At 34.7% G+C, this 22,116-nt stretch overlaps 1 protein-coding gene across 1 annotated transcript in view; it reads right to left on the reverse strand.

Moving 5' to 3' along the window:
* Abcb7 (ATP binding cassette subfamily B member 7) overlaps nucleotides 1–22,116 on the reverse strand; it is a 120,832-nt gene that overhangs the window by 4,716 nt on the left and 94,000 nt on the right. The window contains exons 5-15 of the mRNA XM_052170676.1: nucleotides 21,384–21,516; nucleotides 20,246–20,514; nucleotides 19,201–19,289; nucleotides 19,024–19,111; nucleotides 17,602–17,776; nucleotides 16,574–16,731; nucleotides 15,851–16,014; nucleotides 15,571–15,700; nucleotides 11,692–11,863; nucleotides 10,925–11,028; nucleotides 8,182–8,289 (exon numbers count right to left, since the gene is read on the reverse strand). Of these exons, the coding sequence (XP_052026636.1) occupies nucleotides 8,182–8,289; nucleotides 10,925–11,028; nucleotides 11,692–11,863; nucleotides 15,571–15,700; nucleotides 15,851–16,014; nucleotides 16,574–16,731; nucleotides 17,602–17,776; nucleotides 19,024–19,111; nucleotides 19,201–19,289; nucleotides 20,246–20,514; nucleotides 21,384–21,516 (1,590 nt within the window). The remainder of the gene's footprint in view (nucleotides 1–8,181; nucleotides 8,290–10,924; nucleotides 11,029–11,691; nucleotides 11,864–15,570; nucleotides 15,701–15,850; nucleotides 16,015–16,573; nucleotides 16,732–17,601; nucleotides 17,777–19,023; nucleotides 19,112–19,200; nucleotides 19,290–20,245; nucleotides 20,515–21,383; nucleotides 21,517–22,116) is intronic.

Here is a 22,116-nt window from a genome sequence, read left to right on the forward strand (position 1 = left end):
GAAAACAAAGCCACAATATACCCAAACGTATGGGACACAATGAAAGCAGTCCTAAGAGGACAACTCATAGCTCTGAGTGCCTCAAAAAATAAACTGGAGAGAGCATACACTAGCAGCTTGACAGCACTTCTGAAAACTTTAAAACAAAAAGAAGCAAATACATATAAGAAGGGTAGCTGGCAGAAAATAATCAAACTTTGGGCTGAAATCAACCAAGTAGAAACAAAACACTATACAAAGAACCAACCAAAACAGGAGCTGGTTCTTTGAGAAAATCAACAAGATAGATAAACCCTTAGCCAGTCTAACCAGGGGGCACAGAGACAGTATCCAAATTAAGAAAATCAAAAAAGGGAGACATAACAACAGAAACCGAGGAAATGCAAAAAAAAAAAAAAAAATCATCAGATTGTACTACAAAAGCCTTTATTCAACAAAATTGGAAAATCTGGATGAAATGGACAATTTCGTAGACAGATACTAGGAATCAAAGTTATATCAGGATCAGGTAAACTATGTAATCAGTCCCATAATCCCTAATGAAATAGATACAAGCATCAGTTAGTACTCTCCCAACCAATAAAAGCCCAGGACCAGATGGCTTCAGTGCAGAGTTCTATCAGACCTTCAAAGAAGACCTAACACCAATACTCTTCAAACTATTCCACAAAATAGAAACAGAAGGAACCCTACCCAATTCGTTCTATGAACCCACAATTACTCTGATACCTAGACCACACAAAGAGCCTACAAAGAACTTCAGTCCCATTTCCCTTACGAATATTGATGCAAAAATACTCAATATAATTCTTGCAAAATGAATCCAAGAACACATCCAAGAACTCATCCACCATGATCAAATAGGCTTCATCCTAGGGATGCAGGGATGGTTCATTATACAGAAATCCATCAATGCTATCCACTACATAAACAAACTCAAAGAAAAAAAACCACATGGTCATTTCATTAGATGCAGAAAAAGCATTTGACAAAATTCAGTATCCTTTCATGTTAAAAGTCTTGAAAAGATCAGGAATTCAAGGCCCATACCTAAACATAGTAAAAGCAATATACAGCAAACCAGTAGCCAACATCAAACTAAATAAATAGAGAGAAACTCAAAGCAATCCCACTAAGATCAGGGACGAGATAAGGCTGTCTACTCTCTCCCTATTTATTCAATATAATACTTGAAGTCTAAGCCAGAGCAATTAGACAACAAAAAGAGGTCAAAGGGATACAAATTGGAACAGAAGAAGACAAAATATCATTATTTGCAGATGATATGATTGTATACTTAAGTGACCCCAAAAAACTCCACTAGAGAACAACAGCTGATAAACAACTTCAGCACAGTGGCTTGATATAAAATTAACTCAAACAAATCAGTAGCCTTCCTTAATTCAAAGGATAAACAGGCTAAGAAAGAAATTAGGGAAACAACACCCTTCACAATACTCACAAACAATAAAAAATATTTTCGTGTGACTCTAACCAAGTAAGTGAAAGATCTGTATGACAAGAACTTCAAATTGCTGAAGCAAGAAATTGAAGGCCTCAGAAGATGGAAAGATCTCCCATGTTCATGGATTGGCAGGCCTAATACAGTAAACATGGCCATCTTGCCAAAAGCAATCTACAGATTCAATGCAATCCCCATCAAAATTCAACTCAATTCTTCATAGAGCTAAAATGAGCAATTTGCAAATTCATCTGGAATAACAAAAAACCCAGGATAGTGAAAACTATTCTCAACAATAAAAACTTCTGGCAGAATCACCATCCCTGATCACATGCTGTACTACAGAGCAATTGTGATAAAAACTGCAAGGTATTGGTACAGTGACAGGCAAGTAGATCAGTGGAATAGAATTGAAGACCCAGAAATGAACCCATACAGCTATGGTTAGTCACTCGATCTTTGACAAAGGAGCCAAAACCATCCAGTGGGAAAAAAGACAGCATTTTCAACAAATGATGCTGGTTCAACTGGCGGTTAGCATGTAGAAGAATGCAAATCGATCTACTCTTATCTCCTTGCACAAAGCTCAAGTCCATGTAGATCAAGGACCTCCACATAAAACCAGACACACTGCAACTAATAGAAAAGAAAGAGGGGGGGACATGGGCACAGGGGAAAATTTCCTGAATAGAACACAAATAATTTACTCTCTAAGATCAAGAATTGACAAATGGAACCTCATAAAATTGCAAAGCTTCTGTAAGGCAAATTATACTGTCAATAGTACAAACCAGCAACCAACAGACTGGGAAAAGATCTTTAAGAATCCTACATCTGATAGAGGGCTAATATTCAATATATACAAAGAACTCAAGAAGGTAGACTCCAGAGAACTAAATAACCCTATTAAAAATGGGGTATGGAATTAAACAAAGAATTCTCAACTGAGGAATACTGAATGCCTGAGAAGCACCTAAAGAAATGTTCGACATCCTTAGTCATCAGGGAAATGCAAATCAAAACAACCCTGAGATTCCACCTCACACCAGTCAGAATGGCTAAGATAAAAAACTCAGAGGACAACAGATGCTGGAGAGGGTGTGGAGAAAGAGGAACGCTCCTCCACTGCTGGTGGGATTGCAAGCTGGCACAACCACTCTGGAAATCAGTCTGGCAGTTCCTCAGAAAATTGGACATAGTACTACCTGAGGACCCAGCTATACCACACCTGGGCATAGACCCAGAAGATGCTCCAACATGTAATAAGGACACATGCTCCACTATGTTCATAGCAGCCTTATTTATAATAGCTAGAAGCTGGAAAGAACCCAGATGTCTCTCAACAGAGGAATGGATAGAGAAAATGTGGTACATTTATACAATGGAATACTACTCAGCTAGTAAAAACAATGACTTCATGAAATTCTTAGGCAAATGGATGGAATTAGAAAGTGTCATCCTGAGTGAGGTAACCCAATCACAAAAGAACACACATGGTATGTACTCATTGATAAGTGGATATTAGCACAGAAACTTGGAATACCCAAGATACCCATAGACCAAACGAAGCTCAAGAGGAAGGAAGACCAAAGTATGGATACTTTGATCCTTTTTAGAAGTGGAAACAAAATACCCATGGGAGGAGATACAAAGTGTGGAGTAGAGACTGAAGGAAAGACCGTCCAGAGATTGCCCTACCTGGGCAACCATCCCATAAACAGACACCAAACCCAGACACTGTTGTGGATGCCAAGAAGTACTTGCTGAAGAAGCCTGATATAGCTGTCTCCTGAGAGGCCCTGCCAGAGCCTGACAAATACAGAGGTGCATGCTCTCAGCCAACCATTTGACTGAGTGCAGGGTCCCCAATGGAAAAAGGACCCAAGGAGCTGAAGGATTTGCAGCCCCATAGAAGGAACAAGAATATGAACCAACCAGTACCCCCAGAGCTACCAGGGAGTAAAACACCAACCAAAGAGTACACATGGAGGGACCCATGGCTCCAGCTGAATGAATATGTAGCAGATGTCCTTGTTGGACATCAAAGTGAGGAGAGGCCCTTGGTCCTGTCAAGGCTGGATGCCCCAGTACAGGGGAATACCAGGACAGGAAAGCGGGAATGGGTGGGCTGGTGAGCAGGGGGAGGGGGGGGGATAGGATAGGTTGTTTTTGGAGGGGAAACCAGGAAAGGAGATAACATTTGAAACGTAAATAAAGAAACTATCCAATAAAAAAAAAGAAATATGTCATATGGGGCCAGAGATAGCTCTATTGTTCTTCATTTTTCAGAGGATCAGAGCCAGGCTCCCAGTACTCACCTTGGGTAGCTCATAATAGCCTGTAATTCCTGTTTCAGGGGATCCAAGGCCTACTTCGGGCCTCTGGACACTACACTCACATGGACAATCCCCATACCCCGCAGACGCAGACACACACACACACACACACACACACACACACACAGAGAGAGAGAGAGAGAGAGAGAGAGAGAGAGAGCCAGCCAGACAGACAGACACACTCACACACAATTAAAAATAGTCTATTTTAAAAAGGGTAAAAATGTCCTCATTGTATCATCACATCAGGAGGTATAGGAACCAGTTTGTTTCATTCCTGTTATGAAATTTGATCACATGGTTAAGGATATCTACACAATTTCTCAAATTAACCACTAAATTTTATCTTTCTGATAATAAGTTTTAGATGGGATTATTTTCAAAGTGACTGAATAATCTCTTCCTCAATAGTTTAATCAGCCTATTATGACTGTTTTCTACAACAGTTACTATAATGGTGGTTGTAAAATCTGATTCCCTTAGTTTATCATTCCTTCTACAGGCTGGCTGGTGGTATTCTTAAAGTGCTTTCCTTTTCCTCTTGGTAGTTCTTGTTTTAAAAGTATCATCATGAATACAGAAATTAGTTTTTTACTCATTGTGTTACAACTCATTAGTGCCATTATTCTTTTTACTGCTCTAATTATCCCACATTTGGCCAGTGGGAGGTCATACAAAGTGGTTCCTGTGTCCCTGTGACATGTGTTCATTAGTTTCCCAGCCCCAGATCAGCTTTTATCGAAAGAGGTTTGGTTCCTTTTAGTGAGAAACAGTAATTTAGTATCCAAGATCTGTGTGCCAGGAATGCTCATTACTTACAGACTTTCATTGCTCCCAGGCTTTTTCAGTGGACAGAATTAGAATACTTTTTGTATCAGAAATTTATATAGATAAGTCTGTTAAAACATAACCTTGTGAGAGTCTTGCTTTCCTTTGATGATTTTTTTTTACTTGAATTTTTCTTCTCCCAAGATCTCTGATCTAAGAGCAGTGCATTTACTCAGCACATGCTGCTCAATCTTGTATAGAAAATGATTTCAAAATGGGTACTTCCATAAAATCACCAACTATTTCTTTTGGACTATTTAGCCTTATAATACATTTGTGCTATATCCAAAAATATCCTGGGGTTTTTGTTGTTGTTTTGTTTTGTTTATGTCAACTTGACACAAGCTGGAGCATCTTGGAAGAAGGAACCTCAACTGATAGAATGCTTTCATAAGATTGGCTTGTAGGCAAGACTGGAGGGCATTTACTTGATTGATTATTGGGGTAGACCCCAGAACACTGTGGGTGGCGCCATCACTGTGCAGGTAGTTCTGGAGTGAATAAATAAGCAGGCTAAGCAAGCCAGGGGGAGTGAGGTAGTAAGCACCATTCATTGCTCCATGGTCTTTGCATCAGTTCCTGCCTTAGCTTCCCTCAATGGCAGACTGTAACTTGTAAACCAAGTAAATCCATTTTGGTCAGTGTTTTATCACAACAAAGATGCAAATTAGGATATTTAATAATAAGAGTATACAATTTGAGTACTGTGTTAAAAAATTACATGGGGTATTTCTATTAGTAATGTGACAGTGCTGCTTCCTGTCAGCGTTCAATTTTTCTGCTTTTGTATCCTTGATTTATTTTCATGATTTTAGTTAGCACACAATGAGCTTCACACATGCTACCAGGTCCTCTTTTATATTTTCCTTTTTAGAGTTTTATTAAGTTGCCCAGGCTTCCCTTTCCTCCCTAGTAGCTGGGATTACAGGCTTGTGTTAATAAGCCTGGCTTCTATTTTTTATAGAAACACCAATTTTGCAATTTTAGCCTCATACTCATCTTTACTTTCCATAATACTCTGATGCCTCCAGTTTCTGAGCCATTTCAGGTTTCTACAGTATCAACCAAGTCACTTTTAAAAATTGCTTTCTCTCTATTTTGGCAAATCATACTATCCAACTTTCTTAATCCTTTTAATCTACCTATTTAACATCTTCCCCATATTTGCTGATATCCTTTGTCCATTGTTAAGTCCTCTTCTAGTACATTTGTTGATTTATAATTATACTGATTTTATTCCTTCAGTTTTTGTTTTATTTGGGGTGGAGAAGGGGAGACAAATGTATCTAAACTTCTATGTTCAATCAGATGTCCCATAGATATGCCATCTTTATAGAAATGTCATAAACAAATTTTGAAAGAGTGCCTGAAGTGACAGACAGAACATCAGTTGAAAATGAGGTCATATAACTAAGCAATTAGAGACTCAACAAATAAAATACTGTGTATAGACATAAATACTATTAATGTATTAATACACTGATTCTAATTCTAATTAAAAACCAAAGAGGAAATGTTGTGAAATAACTGCACAGATACATGGAGATAGATTATTTGCTAAGAAAATCGAAAGCTCAGAAAGTACAGTTGCATAAATTGGTAAGCTTAGTTAAAAAGACTCAAAATATCAGATTTTACTTCAGGTTCTTAAATATCAAAGATAGAGTAAGATTTAAGTTACCATTTAAGATATTCTGGAATAATCATATTGGGGACATACATCTTGTCTAAAGAATGTAAACATTTATGAACAAACTAATATGTTTAAAGTTACAAGCATACAAACCCCTTATAGAGCAGAGTATAGCCTTCACAACACAAAACAATATCTACTCTTTAGAAAAATGAAAAAAATACCCTCTCAGGCTGGGAATATAGTTCAATGGTGCAACACTTGCTTGCATGTATAAGGCTCTGAGTTCAAGCTGCAGTATCATTAAAACATCCCTCTTGATTACTTAAAATTATAGAAAGCACATAATTGCTTCCTATCTCTTAACTCTCAGCATACAGGCTTCCAAAACAATAAAGAAATGAAGCACTGATTAGAAGAGAAACATAATGATGGAAAAGGCCCTGAATGTGACATAAAAAACTGAACAGTATTAGAAATAATCACTAACAGGTAGGGAAAGAGGTCCTTACAGAATGGAATAAAGGACAGTAATTAAACATTTTCAATTCTGCCAATCATAACAATGATATTTTGATTTGCTGAGAACATGTAGATAGTAGTAAGCTTATAACAGCAAATCCCTAAGACATAAAATAGGTATTTTCTTACTTTGTGTATAAGGAAAACAAAAATGTATGTGAATAAAGGACAATAATTAAACATTTTCAATTCTGCCAATCATAACAATGATATTTTGATTTGCTGAGAACATGTAGATAGTAGTAAGCTTATAACAGCAAACCCCTAAGACATAAAATAGGTATTTTCTTACTTTGTGTATAAAGAAAACAAAAATGTATGTGGTCATGTTTAAATGATCATTTTTATTTTGCTGTAATTCTTAGAACATTAAGGTTATATACAGCACTAGAACAATGAAAATACATCAAAGACACCATGCAAAGATTTATTCAAGACAAAAATGAATGCAGAAAAATTATTTTATAAAAACAACCTTTGAAAATATGCTTCCACAATGAAAAATACTTTCTTGATCAAATATTTACTTTTAGTGCTTTAATGAAGAGAATATAGTTTATTCTCCTTCAAAGTTTCATGCATTATTTCCTACAAAAGGGACTAAACCCAGTATACTATTAGGATCCAATGTTATACAAAGAACATAAATTTTGCAATATTCTTTTAGATACAATAATTAAATTTCAGGTACCTATAACTAGTTCCAATTTTCTTTGAATACTATCATTTTCCATTCTTATAGCTTCCATTAAATTTGTTCTTTGATGAGTTAACACATATATTTAAAATGTACTGCCCAACCCTCTCGTATCCTCCTTCCGCCCCTCCCACCTTCCTACAAGTGTATTTCCTTCATTAATGTTTTTTGGTTTTGTGACCCACTGGTTTTTACCAGGTCAGTCTATGTGACAATTGGTTTAGAAATATCCACTGGAGCCTGGTGGGTTCACCTTTGAGTATGAAAGTGAAGACAATGACTGCCCTCCCCTCCCATAAAATCTATAATTAGTCAATAGTTCCTTGGGAAGGGTATGGCCCTGGGAGTCCTTCTTGTATTCATGATGTGACAGCTGACTGGCCCAGTCTTGTGCAGACCCAGTGCAGATAGCTGGAGCTGTTATAAGATCATGATTACAAAATGGATAACAACATTTCATAACAATTCTCTATATCTTTTGGTTCTTTATCCTCCCAACTCCCTGCTGCATTCCTCCATGTTCCCTGAGCATTACAGCAAGTGGTATAAATGTGCTGTTTAGGGCTGAGCACTCAATTGTCAGTTATTTACTGCACCTTGAGCAGCCATGAGTCCCTGAATTCACTACCTATCACTGCAGAGAGAACTTCTCTAATTAAGGTTGAATAGCAATGAATACTAACATTTAAAGTTCATTTCTTACCTGGCTCAGGACAATGATCTCATCTGCATCAACCACGGTGGACAATCTATGTGCAATGAAAATAGAAGTTCTGTGCTTGACCACATCCCTCATGGCACCAAGAATAGTCTACAAGTTTGACAAGAGTAGGAGAAAAAACAAACCAGAGCTCTCATTAGCTTAGCGGAAATGAAAACAATCATATCTTTCCTAAAGGAACTTAGGATCTTATAGCCCCACTAAATACTTCTACCTCTAGTTCTTACTAAAGTAAATAAGACAAAGCCAGAAATCAGAGAATGTTGGAAAGTAAACATAAGTACACCAACATAAAACGATCATTTAGATAGGCAGCAGCATGTCACTAAATCTGTGGAAGGAGGCAATAGTTTCTATTTTAAAAAGCTCTGGTGATATGAGGAATATAGTCATATATAATCTTATCAGTAAGAACACAACTAAAGTAAGGAACCATTCAAGAAAGGAAAGTTCAAAGAAAGAGAGCAGTCTAAAAACTTGTAGGGTTCTTCCTTAAAAGGTAAAACACATCCATGTACTTTTTTTTTTTTTTTTTTTAACTCAAGGAAGCCCTGTTTTTCAAAAGCATTTTGAGTTCTTGTTGGTTTTTTGAGACATAGTCTCAGCATGTAGCCCTGGATGGATGTAGCACTGGCTGGTATTAGACTCACTAGGTAGATCTGGCTGTCCTTAAACTACAGAATTAAAGGTGCATGTCACTGTACCTGGCCACATTTTAAGTTTTTAATACAGTCTAGAAAATAGATTTTGTTAATTGCCTATGAAGTGTGAGACAATTACATATGTATTCAATTATCTTTTGAAACTGGGCCAAATGGGTAAAGAAGATAGTGTAGGTGATAAAGATATACTCACTGGCTTCCTTCACACACATATTTCTAAACATTTAATTTTTAAAAGCATGGAATTACTGGGAGCAGTCTTCTGACCTTAAGCTTTACTAGGACAGACTAATGGTCAAGTATAGGGCCAATATTAAACAAAACAAAACAAAAACCTGATGTTTATGGACAGTCTCTCTCCTATATAAAATTTAAATTAAGAATCCCGTGTACCTATTAATAGGGCTCACTGAAGTCCATCAAAACTTCTTCCTCTGAGGAATTCCTTGTAAATGCTTAGTGGGTTATATTCTCTGACATAATAATGCTATGCGACTTAAAAACTATTATAAATTCTATCTTGTTAGCTTGAAACATATTGTACAACATATTTAGGTATAAAGTTCTTACAAAGAGGCTGCTATTCTCTTTTGAATGGGAACTAGTTCTGTTAAATGCTCACTTAAAATATAATAAATTTGGAAATGAATGTATTTTGAACAGTTTTAAGTATGCTGCTGATAAAATAATAATGTTCCCTAAAACTTAATTCCAAATGGAAATATTACTTTACACTGCTGGTTAAGCTGAAAGGAGACCTCTTCCTTAACACAGCTCTATCACGAATTAAGAGAAAAGGGAAATTCCATGTCAGAAAAGTGGAAGGGGGTTGGTAGCAGGGGGAGGAGAGATGGGATAGGAGGTTTTCAGGGGAGTAACAAGGAAAGGGGATACCATTTGGAATGTAAATAAAGCAAATATCTAATAAAATAAAAAATTAAAAAACATTCAAGGTAAAAAAAAAACATTATAGCAAGAACTCTGCTGTTGTGGGAATTGCTGTATTTATCATATGCCCAGCTCAAACAAATGCAAAAAAAACATTTACATTTAAAAAAAGGAAAAGTAGCAACTGGAGAAACCTGCTTATCTTTGGATATAGATTAACCTACACAAAATTATCATTGCTGTTGAAACTTTTATGTGTATTGTAAAGATGCTGTTACAAGATACGATGTACTTGTTGGGTAGTATGGCAACATCATTGTCACAAACATCTTGCTGTTACACAACTCTTATAAAATGAACACAAATTGATACCAGTTCTAAGGGTTGTATGTGCTTGGCTTGTATGTCAATAGCAAGTGAAAAGCATTCTGGTATGTGCTGTGCCACGGTCATTGACATGACTTCTATTAAGGGCTGCTAAATGACAAGACAGTGACTAAAACTCTCTTCTTTCACTAGCATGTTGGGTAATGTGCACAGCTTTGCAAGATGCAAAACTATAATAATAGCATAGAGTATCACACACTTCCAAAAGGAAGCACATTTGTAAACAGATTCACTGGTTCAATGCAACCTGGATTTTGTAGCATTCATTAACACTTGCCATACAGGAAGCAGAGGTTAGGTATTTTCCTACTAAAATTTATTCAAAACATGAAGTCTTGGTTTTCAACTTGTGGGTTAAAACCTCTTTGGGAGTTGAATGATCTTTACACAGGGCTTGCATATCACATATCTTATACATTGTATCTTTACATTATAATTCTTTTTTTTCCAAGACAGGGTTTCTCTGTGTAGCCCTGCTGTCCTGGAACTCACTCTGTAGACCAGGCTGGCTTTGACCTCAGAAATCCACCTGCCTCTGCCTCTGCCTCCCAAGTGCTGGAATTAAAGACATGCGCCACCACTGCCTGGCTTACATTATAATTCTTAACATCAAATTTATGAAGTAGAAATGAAAATAATGTTATGGTTGGGGTCGCCACAACATGAGGAACTGCAACATGAGGGTTGCAGCACTAGGAAGGTGGAGAACCACTATGTAAGTAATGTAGACATTGTACTGAAACTTCCAAGGAAAAAAAGGTTGTTTTGTTATTTTCAATGTCATTTACCTCTTCAGTAATTGAATCTAATGATGAAGTAGCTTCATCATAGAGAATAACTGGGGGATCTTTCAAAATGGCTCTTGCGATTGCTACCCTCTGCTTTTCTCCTCCTAGAAAAGAAACAGGTTAATTTAAGAAAATATAATATAAGAATATTCTATTTCTAACATTTCTGTTGATTAAGATCATCAAATTATACTTGCAACATTTACGCCAACTCTTTATCACTCATTTTACTGAATCGTTCAGTCTAATTCTATATATGATATCCTTTGACAAACTATATTCCTTGGAATACAAATGTAATCTTAATGAATCTGATTCATGTCAGTGAAATAAATAATGAGAAGTAACAACTTTTATTCTCAAATTATTCTTATCAGAAACATGTTCATCATGTGTTATTTTATATTATAAGTATTTCAACATGCAATAACTTTAGATAAAAATTCTAATAGCAAAGAAACAACAAAGCAAAAGACAAATCTAATATCTGAAACTGGAAAACTTAAGGACATGAACCCATGAATATCTAAATTTATGACTTATAAGTTGGAGGTTTAAATAACTGAGCCTGATCTAGAAAATGAGATGAGATACACTATTTAGCACTAAACTACTTAACTCTACTTTTTCCTCACTTTCCTTAAATATAAGGGTATTGGATTTTGCATTAACATTAATATACCTGAACTTCTATCAATAATATAAGTGCCCCCAATAAGTAAGTCTGAATAGAATATACAAATAAAAGATTTAAAATCTTTGATCACCTGATAGCTTGAGTCCTCGTTCTCCTACTTGTGTGTCATATCCATGTGGCATTCGAAGAATTGCCTCATGAAGACCAGCTAATTTTGCTACTGCATATACTTCCTCTGGTGAAGCGTTGATGTTTCCATATAAGAGGTTGTAGTAGATAGTATTATGGAAGAGGACAGCATCCTGAAGCAGATTTATATAGACATGTGTGTGTGTGTGATATATATTTAAAGACATAAAGTAATAGTAAATATCAAACTATGTAATCCCTTTAATTTGAGGACGGTCCGGAAGTCTTAGGTCCCTTCATGGACCTAATTACCGTATATGATTTGTTGTGTTGACTTGAGACTTATTTCTAGACATTTATATGCTTAACCATATTCTTTTTCAATATAAGGGAACTCAGTCTACACAAATTATTTTATAAGTTCCTTTTTTAATTTAACATATGGTAGAAATTGTCCATTCTGAATAACAGAAACATACTTCATTGTTTTAACAGTTATGTATTTCATACTATAGATATAATTTACTTATTCCCCTATTAATGTACATTAATGTGATTAACATGTTGGAATCAAATAGCATTTTATAAATGGCTTTACAGAGTTGAGTATTTATGCGAAGAGTCAGTCCTACATGTCAACTGATAGGTCAAAGGTTTAGCTAATGTTTCCCCCTATAATATTATTGCAAATGTAGCTAGGAATGTATGTGCATGCTCTACTCAGTGGCATGTACACAGCTTTAGCAACTCAGGTCATTACACAGTTTCACTTGTTGTGACTTTTAGAGTGAAATGTGGTTTTTGTTTACATTTGTGTTTCCTTACTGATTAGGTTAAATATATTTCCATGCATTTGTAAGAAGCTTTTACTTTGGACTTGAAACTTAGCAAATAAATAATTTTTCATCATGTCTATATGTTTTTAAAGGAAGTCCACTGCAAGCTTTCATTTGATAACTCAACTTGTTCTACCATAGCATACTAAAGATAATTTATTTCAAGTGAGTATTCATCTATTTTTTATCAGTCTCTGAATGGCTCTAATTGTTAATATTCACCAGGGAACCCAATAAGCTCTCTTACATTTCATGCTCAGAACTTCAGATATTATTTAAAAAATAATCTAGTTATTTATATATCTATTATTAATGTAAATTTGTCATACTGAGTTGTATCAAAGAAACGCAAAGTTCTACACACAGAAGTATTTTTACATATTCTGTAGTCTGAACAAAATTAGCAAATGTTAACTGAAAAAAGAAAATTACAACAGAATTTGATAAAATGAAAATGAACTAAACAAATATGGTAGCCCACTCTTGTAATCCCAGCACACAGAATTGGATGGAGGAGCACCATGAGCTTGACGCTAGCCTTCACTACAGAGTGAGACCCTATCCCCAAACCACAACACAAATGGAGGTTTTTCACAATGCTTTGTACACAGTAAATATGGGTAACTGTGGGGTATAGTGAAATTGTTAATTTAGTTTATTTAAGTAAGCATTTTATTAAGTAACCATGTTACTATCTATAGGTATCTTATAACATGGTATGCAACTTATAAATAAATTTTACAAATTTAAGAAATTAAATAATATATTACTGTATCATCTAGAAAAAACATTAATGCTCTGATAAGTATTCCATCCTTTTTCTCTATTTGCAGGTGTTAATCTATATTTATAGCTAGAATATTTTGCTTGATATCTTTCAGCAAACTTTGTAATGACATACTGCTCACAATACTCAATATTCTTTAAAACTTTAATGTTGGGCTCAAGAAATAACTTACTGGTTAAGAGCACTAGGGTTAAGTGCACTGGTTGCTCTTCCAGAGGATTTCCTGGGTTCAATTCCCAGTACACAGTCAAGTCATACGTAACCCCTGATTCAAAGGATCCAAAATCCTCTTCTGATCTCAATATCAGGCATACATGAAGTACAAAGACTTACATGTAGGCAAAATACCCACTATGTTAAGTAAACAACAACAGTGTAATTTGGGAAAACATAATGATTAAAAATTGGCTACATATCACTTGATCCTGTAAGACTTCAAGCATTCGATTTGGTACATACTGGTTATTTATACTGTACCCACTTTTCACTATTGTAAATAACACTGTCAAGAACTTTGTATGTAAAGACACATGTTGTACCTTTTAATTTTTTACTAAAATTTCTTAGGGGCAGAATAATTAGAACACTTTCCTAGAATTTGATATGTATTGTCGATTTTTTTATGAAGGCTATATACTTCCCTCAGAAGAGCAAGACTCCCATTTCACAGAGTTGTGTCTAAACTTGATATCCTACATTTCAAAATCTTTATCAAGGTGATTAAAGTAAAAGTGTTATTATTTCATTTTCACTTAATTTTAAATTACTAATGTCTCCAAGAAGGATGGACAGCTTTTCTTCCTTTGTGAATCTAATGTTTTATTTTTTAAAGAAATGAGTGAAACTATTATATAGCCTAACGGAATAGCAGAACTAAGTCTCATATGAATTAGAACACAGAACCCAATGAGGTTACAGTGCAGAATGCAGTTCATTTGGCAAACATGGTTGGTTGGTCTGTCTATCTGTCTATCAGAATCATCTAAGATGAATATTAAAAAACAGAGGTTTCTGGGCTCACAATGCACCCCACAATCAAAAGCAGAGCATATGAAAAAGGAGTGGAATTTCAACAATTTCCCTAGGGTTATACCCACTAAAATTTGGAATTGTCAGGAAAGCACAGCAAAGAAAGGAGTGCCATATGTTGGAGAACTTGGGGACCTTCAGTCTGTGTGTGTGTGTGTGTGTGTGTGTGTGTGTGTGTCTCATTCTCTCTCTCTCTCTTTCTCTTTCTGTCTGTCTTTGTCTATGTTAAAGACAGAATCTCACTCTGCAGTCCAGACCTGCCTGGAATGCACTGTCTGTCTGTCTGTCTCTTTCTGCCTGTCTCTGTCCGTGTTAAAGACAGAACCACACTCTGCAGTCCGGACCTGTCTGGAATGCACTGTAGCCCAGGCTGCCTCAAACTAAAGTCAATTTTCCTATCATAGCCTTCTGAGTGCTAGAATTCCACATGTGATTACCACATCCTTCCTGATGACTCTCTTACAGGTTTTCTCCTCTCCTTTCCCCATATGATCTGTTTCTTCCAGAGATCTGATGTTGGTTTTATGAATTAGACAAGTACTCTACCATTTAGGCAGAGCCTCTGATTTCTTTATAGATTTTCAAGATAAAACCATATACCCTATAAGACTATCTACTTCCTATCTTCTTAGGCTTTACTTTAAATTTCCTTTCCTGGCCCAACAGCACTCACTAGACATTTTAAAATTATTACAATTAGTCATATACTATATGCCTCATAGTGATGAGGACACGCAATAGCAAACAAGGCTTAAAACTGAAGTTTGGTGGATTAACTACTTTGTAATTATAAACTTAATATGTTGAAAGCTATTCAAAATTACTTTAATTTTCTGACCATTTATACTGTGAATATATATATATATATATATATATATTCTCTAGAATATAATCATAACAATGATAAATAGTATCTATTTATAATGATGAAGCTGAGATGAGTACCACAACAGAGCTGATCAGTCTTAGACCTAGGGTTAGACTCCATGTCTGCTTGATTGAGGTAGGTGGATACTGTGAGGGCACCTTGATTTAGATACTGAGTTACATGCCAGCTAGGACTACATGGTAAACCACTATCTCAAAAACAGAATCTGTTCAGTAGCAGAATTTCACTTGAAAAGTCTAACATTATCTATTTCATTAGCATATTTTGACTCCTTAGATTCAAATTATTATAGTAATATACCCGCCAACCCTCTAAGAATTATATTCTGTTTTAAAATACCTGAGGTACTACTCCCACTGCCCGCCGAAGACTTTCCAGGCTCACATCTTGTATATTTTGACCAGCAAGGTAAATGCTACCCTTTTGAGGCTCATAGAAGCGAAAAAGCAGCCTCACTATCGTGCTTTTTCTGAAATTGGAGAGGAAGAAAGTTTAATCAGCATCTGTTGTCATTAGGGAAGCTCCATTTAACTACAGTAATTATTTCTCTATGATAAAAATTCACATCCAGAAATATGTGTCAATAATGTAGAATTTTATAAATAACTAAATTACCCACCCTGACCCACTACCTCCTACAATGGCCACTTTCTTTCCTGCAGGGACTTCAAAAGATACTCCATTAAGGACTTTCTGTCCTTCAATGTATTCAAAATGCACATTATCAAAGGCCACCGTGGCTGTCTGTGGTGTTATTTGAAGGGGAGATGCCATCACTTTGTCCTAACAGGGAAGAAAAAAAACAAAAAAACAGCTTAATATACTACATAGAGTAAGCTCTGCATACAATATTTTTTAATTAACAGTCAAAAAAGGAAAAATATGGGAAAGGAGGTTTATGTAAATGGAATAAGGCCACTTCCATACTTTTTTCATTCCTCACTGCATACAAATATGTGGGTAAGAAATTCCTATATATTTTGATCGCTAGGAATATTTTCTTGGGGAGGAGTTGGGGGAGAAATGATGGTAAAGAATGTATTTGTCTAACATAGTGATACAAGAATATTCTCCTAGAACAGTAGTTCTCAACCTTCCTAATGCTGCAAACCCTTTAATATAGTTCCTCATGCTTTGGTGACCCCTAACCATAAAAGTATTTTGTTAGTACTTAATAACTGTAATTTTTCTACTATTGTGAATCTGACATGCAGGACATCTGGAATGCAACCCCCTAAAAGGGGTCATGGCCACAGGTTGAGGACAGCTGATCTAGAAAAACCTAACATTCATGAGACAGTGTTCATGTTCTTTTGAAAAGGCTACTATATGCATTACTTACTTTAATCCGTGTGTCTACCTTGAGCAGAGTAAACAAAGTGTTCATATCTATGAGTGCTTGCCTTGTCTCTCTATATACAGTTCCCAGGAAGTTAAGGGGTAATGAAAGTTGAAAAAGCAGTCCATTCACCATCACTAGATCTCCAACAGTAAGGGAACCTTAGTATGCAATGGAAGAAGAAAGACATGACATAAACTTTCCCAGCTTAGGACAGAGTTTTATAGCCAATTTCTATGACAAATAGTTCTAAGTGTACATAATGAGCAACATTTAAACTGACAAAAATTGCACAGCATATGAATGCATGAAGTAGGTAAGGTAGGAACTTGGTGTACATTGTATGGAAAAGGAAAAGCATACTTATACACTATGTTTAATTTACAAAAAAGAATGACTTAAGTAATGATGGAAGTGGAAAGTTAAAAATATTTGATTTTCCTCTAAGGTAAATATATCTTGTACAGTATAAAAATGAAAATTTGTAAAAGAACATATTAAAAAAATTTGGAGTGAATGACGATCATGACCAAAAATAATGATATATCTCTTATTAATGCTATACCAAATGAATGAGGAGCAGGTGCAAATAAATGAAAAACACCTGTAAGATAGATACCCATAATTATTATAAAACAAGTCCTTTGAACTAAACAGTAAATTAATGGCATTACATTCCAGGTCTATAAGAAAAATTAAAAATGTTAGATATTAAAAAGGTTGATGTCTCAAATAATAAAAACATTTCTAAAAAGGTATCATAAAATTACATGGTTAATTTTTAAACGATGTTTCTCCTAAAGAATCAGGTTATAGACCCATAAAATGCATAAATAGAATTCTTACTTTCAATGAGTAACTCAAAGGAAATAAAAGAATTATCAATAGAATGTATTCTGATAGGAAAAGAAAAGCACTCTAAAATAGCTAAATATTTTGTTGAGCATACTTTACAATTAACTCAAAACATTTATTCCTTCCATTAACCCCTTTATAATTGTATCTAAATGTGATACCCATAGACCCATTACCTGCCATAATTCCTTGACTGGCAAGCACCATTATAGCTGTTAATCCAACACTGAAAATAGCATTTTGGCCAAAATTCAGCATAGCCAGAGTTGAGGTACTTTTCAATGAAGCAGTTTCATATGTCTTCAAGAATCCATCGTATCTTTGTGCTTCATATTTTTCATTATTAAAATACTACAAATATATAAAATAGTAACTATGGATTAATCAGAATATATACTCTTATGCAATTGGTGTAAATTTTATTACACTTGATATATAGATACACTTTGTTACAGGTCATATATAAAACTGAACTTTGAAGAAAAAATTGGGTCAGCAGGAATGGGAAGAGGATAAGAAGGGATAGTGGGGGGGAAGGTGAATAAAATCACAATACATTATATAAATGTGTGAAGTTGTCAAAAATAAAAACATATATATATATACATACACACACACACACACACACACACATTGACTTTCAGTATTAGATTATGGCATTTCTGAAAGTTTTCAAGTAAAGGATTATATTCAAAATTCAGTAATATTTAGTAAGTAGCTCATAAACTGGAACCTAAAGCTTATTATTTAAGTATGCTTTCTGTTTGTGACCCTTTCTTCACAGCCTTCCCCTGATACCTTGAATTCCCAGTTCCCACTGCCCTCACCATATCATGCCTTTTTGATGAGTCATCTGATTACTTATTTTACTTTTCTAGCATATTATAAAATCACAGGAAGTCAAGGATGGCATTATGATCTACTTTTTACCACCTTCTCCCATTATAGCACTTAGCATAGTGTTTTGTTACATGAGAGGAATCCAGCAATTATGCAGTGAATTAATGTAAATATGAATGAAATAATTAAGGAAAAGCACTATACTAGGCACTCTGAAAGATAAAAAGAACTTGCATGTCAACTTAATTAGCTATATTCATTTGTAGTCAGGATGCTAATCATGTTTATGATCATTTATAAACTAATTCAGAAGGTAAAATTCTGATATTTCCAAATAAAAACTGAAGAGGAAAGACAGAATATTCCTAAACAAAAGAAAAATGAAGTAGTATTATCCCATCATACCTAGAGATCCTATTCTAATCTGATATTCATTTTTTTTAAGGGGAAGGTGTCTAGACTTGGTTTCAGGGGCCTTTTTTTAAAGGGGTTATTTCAATTATTACATCTAAGTATACTGTAGCTGTCTTCAGACGTACCAGAAGAGGCAGGTTTTTTTTTTTTTCAACTGATGGATGTGAGCCACCTTGTGGTTGCTGAGATTTGAACTCAGGACCTTTGGAAGAGCAGTCAGTGCTCTTAACCAATGAGCCATCTCTCTAGCCCCCTAATCTGATATTCTTATGGCAACCATTAAATGAAATATCAGAACAAATGTTGGTGTGAAAGGCAGATGACAAGATACTTAAATAGCTTACCTTCACAGTTTCATAATTCAGCAGTGAGTCAATAGCAGCGTTACCTGCATCATTATCTGCTTTGTTCATTTCTATTCTAAATCTAGTTCTGTAAGACAAAGATTTACACAGTATGAAACGTATGTTATACCATAACTAATTTCGGCACTCTTGACTAGCCTCTGGGGAATATCATACCTCCAACGTGTCACTGCGACTGTGAATGCTGTATATGCACCAAGTGTTCCTAGGGTTACCAATGCAAACTGGGCACCACACCTGTAATACTGAAAAAGAAGTCAAGAGAAGAAACAAGAAGTGGTTAAACTATGTTTGACTTTCATCATTCAGCAATAAATAAGAAAAGTGAGAGATTTATCATGTATGTAACAAAAAGAAACCTCTAGCAACATATTTATCATGTAAAATAAAATGGAATAAAGTAGCATTGTAAAAATTTAAAAATAGATATTTTAGTAAAATATTACTATGAATCATGGTTAATTATATTTTGAACCAAAATTATAACTGGATATAGCAGTTTCATTTAAGCCTAAAACTTGGCAAAATGGAAAGCCTGTAGAGAACATTAATGCTTTCATTGAAAGTGTTATTTAAAATACTAAACACTTCAGATAAATAAAAAGCATTCCTTTTCTTAAAATTATTGTTTTAAAAACAATAAAATGAAATGAAACAATTTTTTAAAAAGCAGTTGATGTTCTTCTCACTTTAAAGCATCATAACAGCAAATTTCAGTCAAAGGACATTTATAAAGACTATGATGCTGATAAGTTACCTTAATCAATAGTGGATTAAAAATCAAATACCTTAGACAATCACTCAAGTTAACAAGAAAAGAAAGTCAAATGGTACCTGCCACAATTATACTATCAAATTCTAACACTGAAACAGTTTAAGCCTAAAGAGGAATTCAGTAAGATTACATTGTTTTTAACATGTTAAGATCCATAAATTGAAATATTAATATTCTGAGCACATCAATCCAATATGTGACATACAAAATTCTTGGGGAAAAAAACATTAGAAGCACTAATCAATGATCTAGTTGTCTAAAAGAATAACAGAGAATTTAGACAGTCTTTTGACGCTTGTGGCAAAATAATGAAACAAACTACATAATCTTTTTGGCATCATGGTATGCAGAAGCCTAACAGCTTCAAATATTCACTTGCTATTAATAAGACTGTAAGATAAAAACTATGAAAAATGTATTACTTACCAAAACACTACTGACAAGCGTCATCTCAAACACAATAGGGAGAAGATTAAAAACTAATGCACTGAGGACAAAACTAATGCCCCTTGTCCCTCTGTCAATAGCCTTAGATAAAGCTCCTGTCTGTCTGCTCAGATGGAAACCCAGATCCAAGTTGTGAAGATGGAGAAATACATTTTTGGCTATTCTTCGAATTGAATTTTGTGCTACTTTGCCAAATACTGCATTTCGAACTTCATTGAAAAAGGCAGCTCCAGCTCTTGATACACCATCTAACATAACAAAAGAAAAAAGTAGAGGGGGGCATAGAAGCATTAGAATCATAGCCGCGCAAGTGGCAAGGCTGCAGGAAATCTTTGTACAATGAACAGTTCATCCAATAAATAAATATAACAGAATATTTACACTAAAAGAAGCCTAGAACTCATCTACTCTAATGAATACTAACCTTTTCATCATCATGAATCCCTTTCCATGTTATTTGACCCTAGATTTCAGATGCTGAAAGATTTTTTTCCAATTAAAATACTTTTAATGTAGAAATAGCCCAGATGGCCTCATTGTGGGTAAGTGCACAATATCTAATTCAATTCTCTCAAATAACAAATGTGAAAGGCTTAGATGCTGAAGAGTCAAGTGCTTTTAGCAAGCCCGTGCTTCTGCTCTGAAGTATTTTATAAAATGTCCTTTCCAATATATGGGGCCCCAGTGTATTTGAAAGAACATTCTATTATTTTCAAATTGTATTTGTTTGTCATGGTCACTGAGTATATTTTAACAAAGCACGAATGTTCATAGATCATTAATTAGCTCCTTTCATTTAATATTAACAGTGAAAAAAGAACTGGGTTTCCTAGAGAGGTATCTTATGAAAAGTCTAGTGAAGGTGGAGGCAATGCATTTAATGTCTTGTTTTATATTATCCTTTTCCTAAACATGGAAAATGCTGCTGTATCACAGAAGTTTGGGAAAGTATAACATACAATGAGTTTTTGAAAACAGATAAAAAAAATCTCCCATAAAATAATAAAAATCCAAAATGCTAAGTTGTATTTGTAGTTAAAAGGTCATCTGCTCAAATATGATGAAACCTTTTTGAAGAAAGTCAACACCTGTAGACAGATTAAAGAATCACACATACAGCCAATCAGAACTGCTGTTGCCATGGTTGCAACTGTATTTGGTGCATCACTCAGGTTCAGCATGTTTCCCGACATCTGGTTTAGGCTGTCTACAGCATACTTAAACATGAAAGGAACCACAATATTCATGGCCTAAAAATATAAAAAACATCAGTTACCCATCATACATAAAACATTTATTATTAAAGTACAAATATTTTCCTTAAATTATTATTTCTGGTAATGTTTACTGGAATACATTTGCTGGAATTGAAATGATTTTTCTAATTTATAAAGATAAAAATCTTTGGCACTAGAAGCTCTGCTGTTTTAGGATCCCTATGACATACTGCCATGTTAATATTAATTTACAAACTATGTTTTATATTATAGTTATCTATGTATATATTTTTCTTCCCAATTATATCCTTGAGAGTTTATGTCATATTACTCTTTTATGTCCTATTCTTATAGAGTATAATGTTTTGCATATAGGAGGGGATAAATATTTCAACGTGATTTTTTTTTTACCAGACAATTTAAAGTTGAAAGTATATACCAAAGAGCACCAGAAAAGCTAAAACGTGGTAAATATGATTGATTCACTATTGGGGAAGAATACCACTGCCAGATCTGTTTAGCCCACAATAGTCTTTGTTCTACTATCATACAAAACAAACCTATCAAGCATCAAATGGTTTTATTTGCCTTGTATTTCTTTTAGAATATACTAAAAGAGTTCTAATGCAGAAA

This window comes from Apodemus sylvaticus, chromosome X (assembly GCF_947179515.1).
Source record: "Apodemus sylvaticus chromosome X, mApoSyl1.1, whole genome shotgun sequence".
NCBI lineage: Eukaryota > Metazoa > Chordata > Mammalia > Rodentia > Muridae > Apodemus > Apodemus sylvaticus.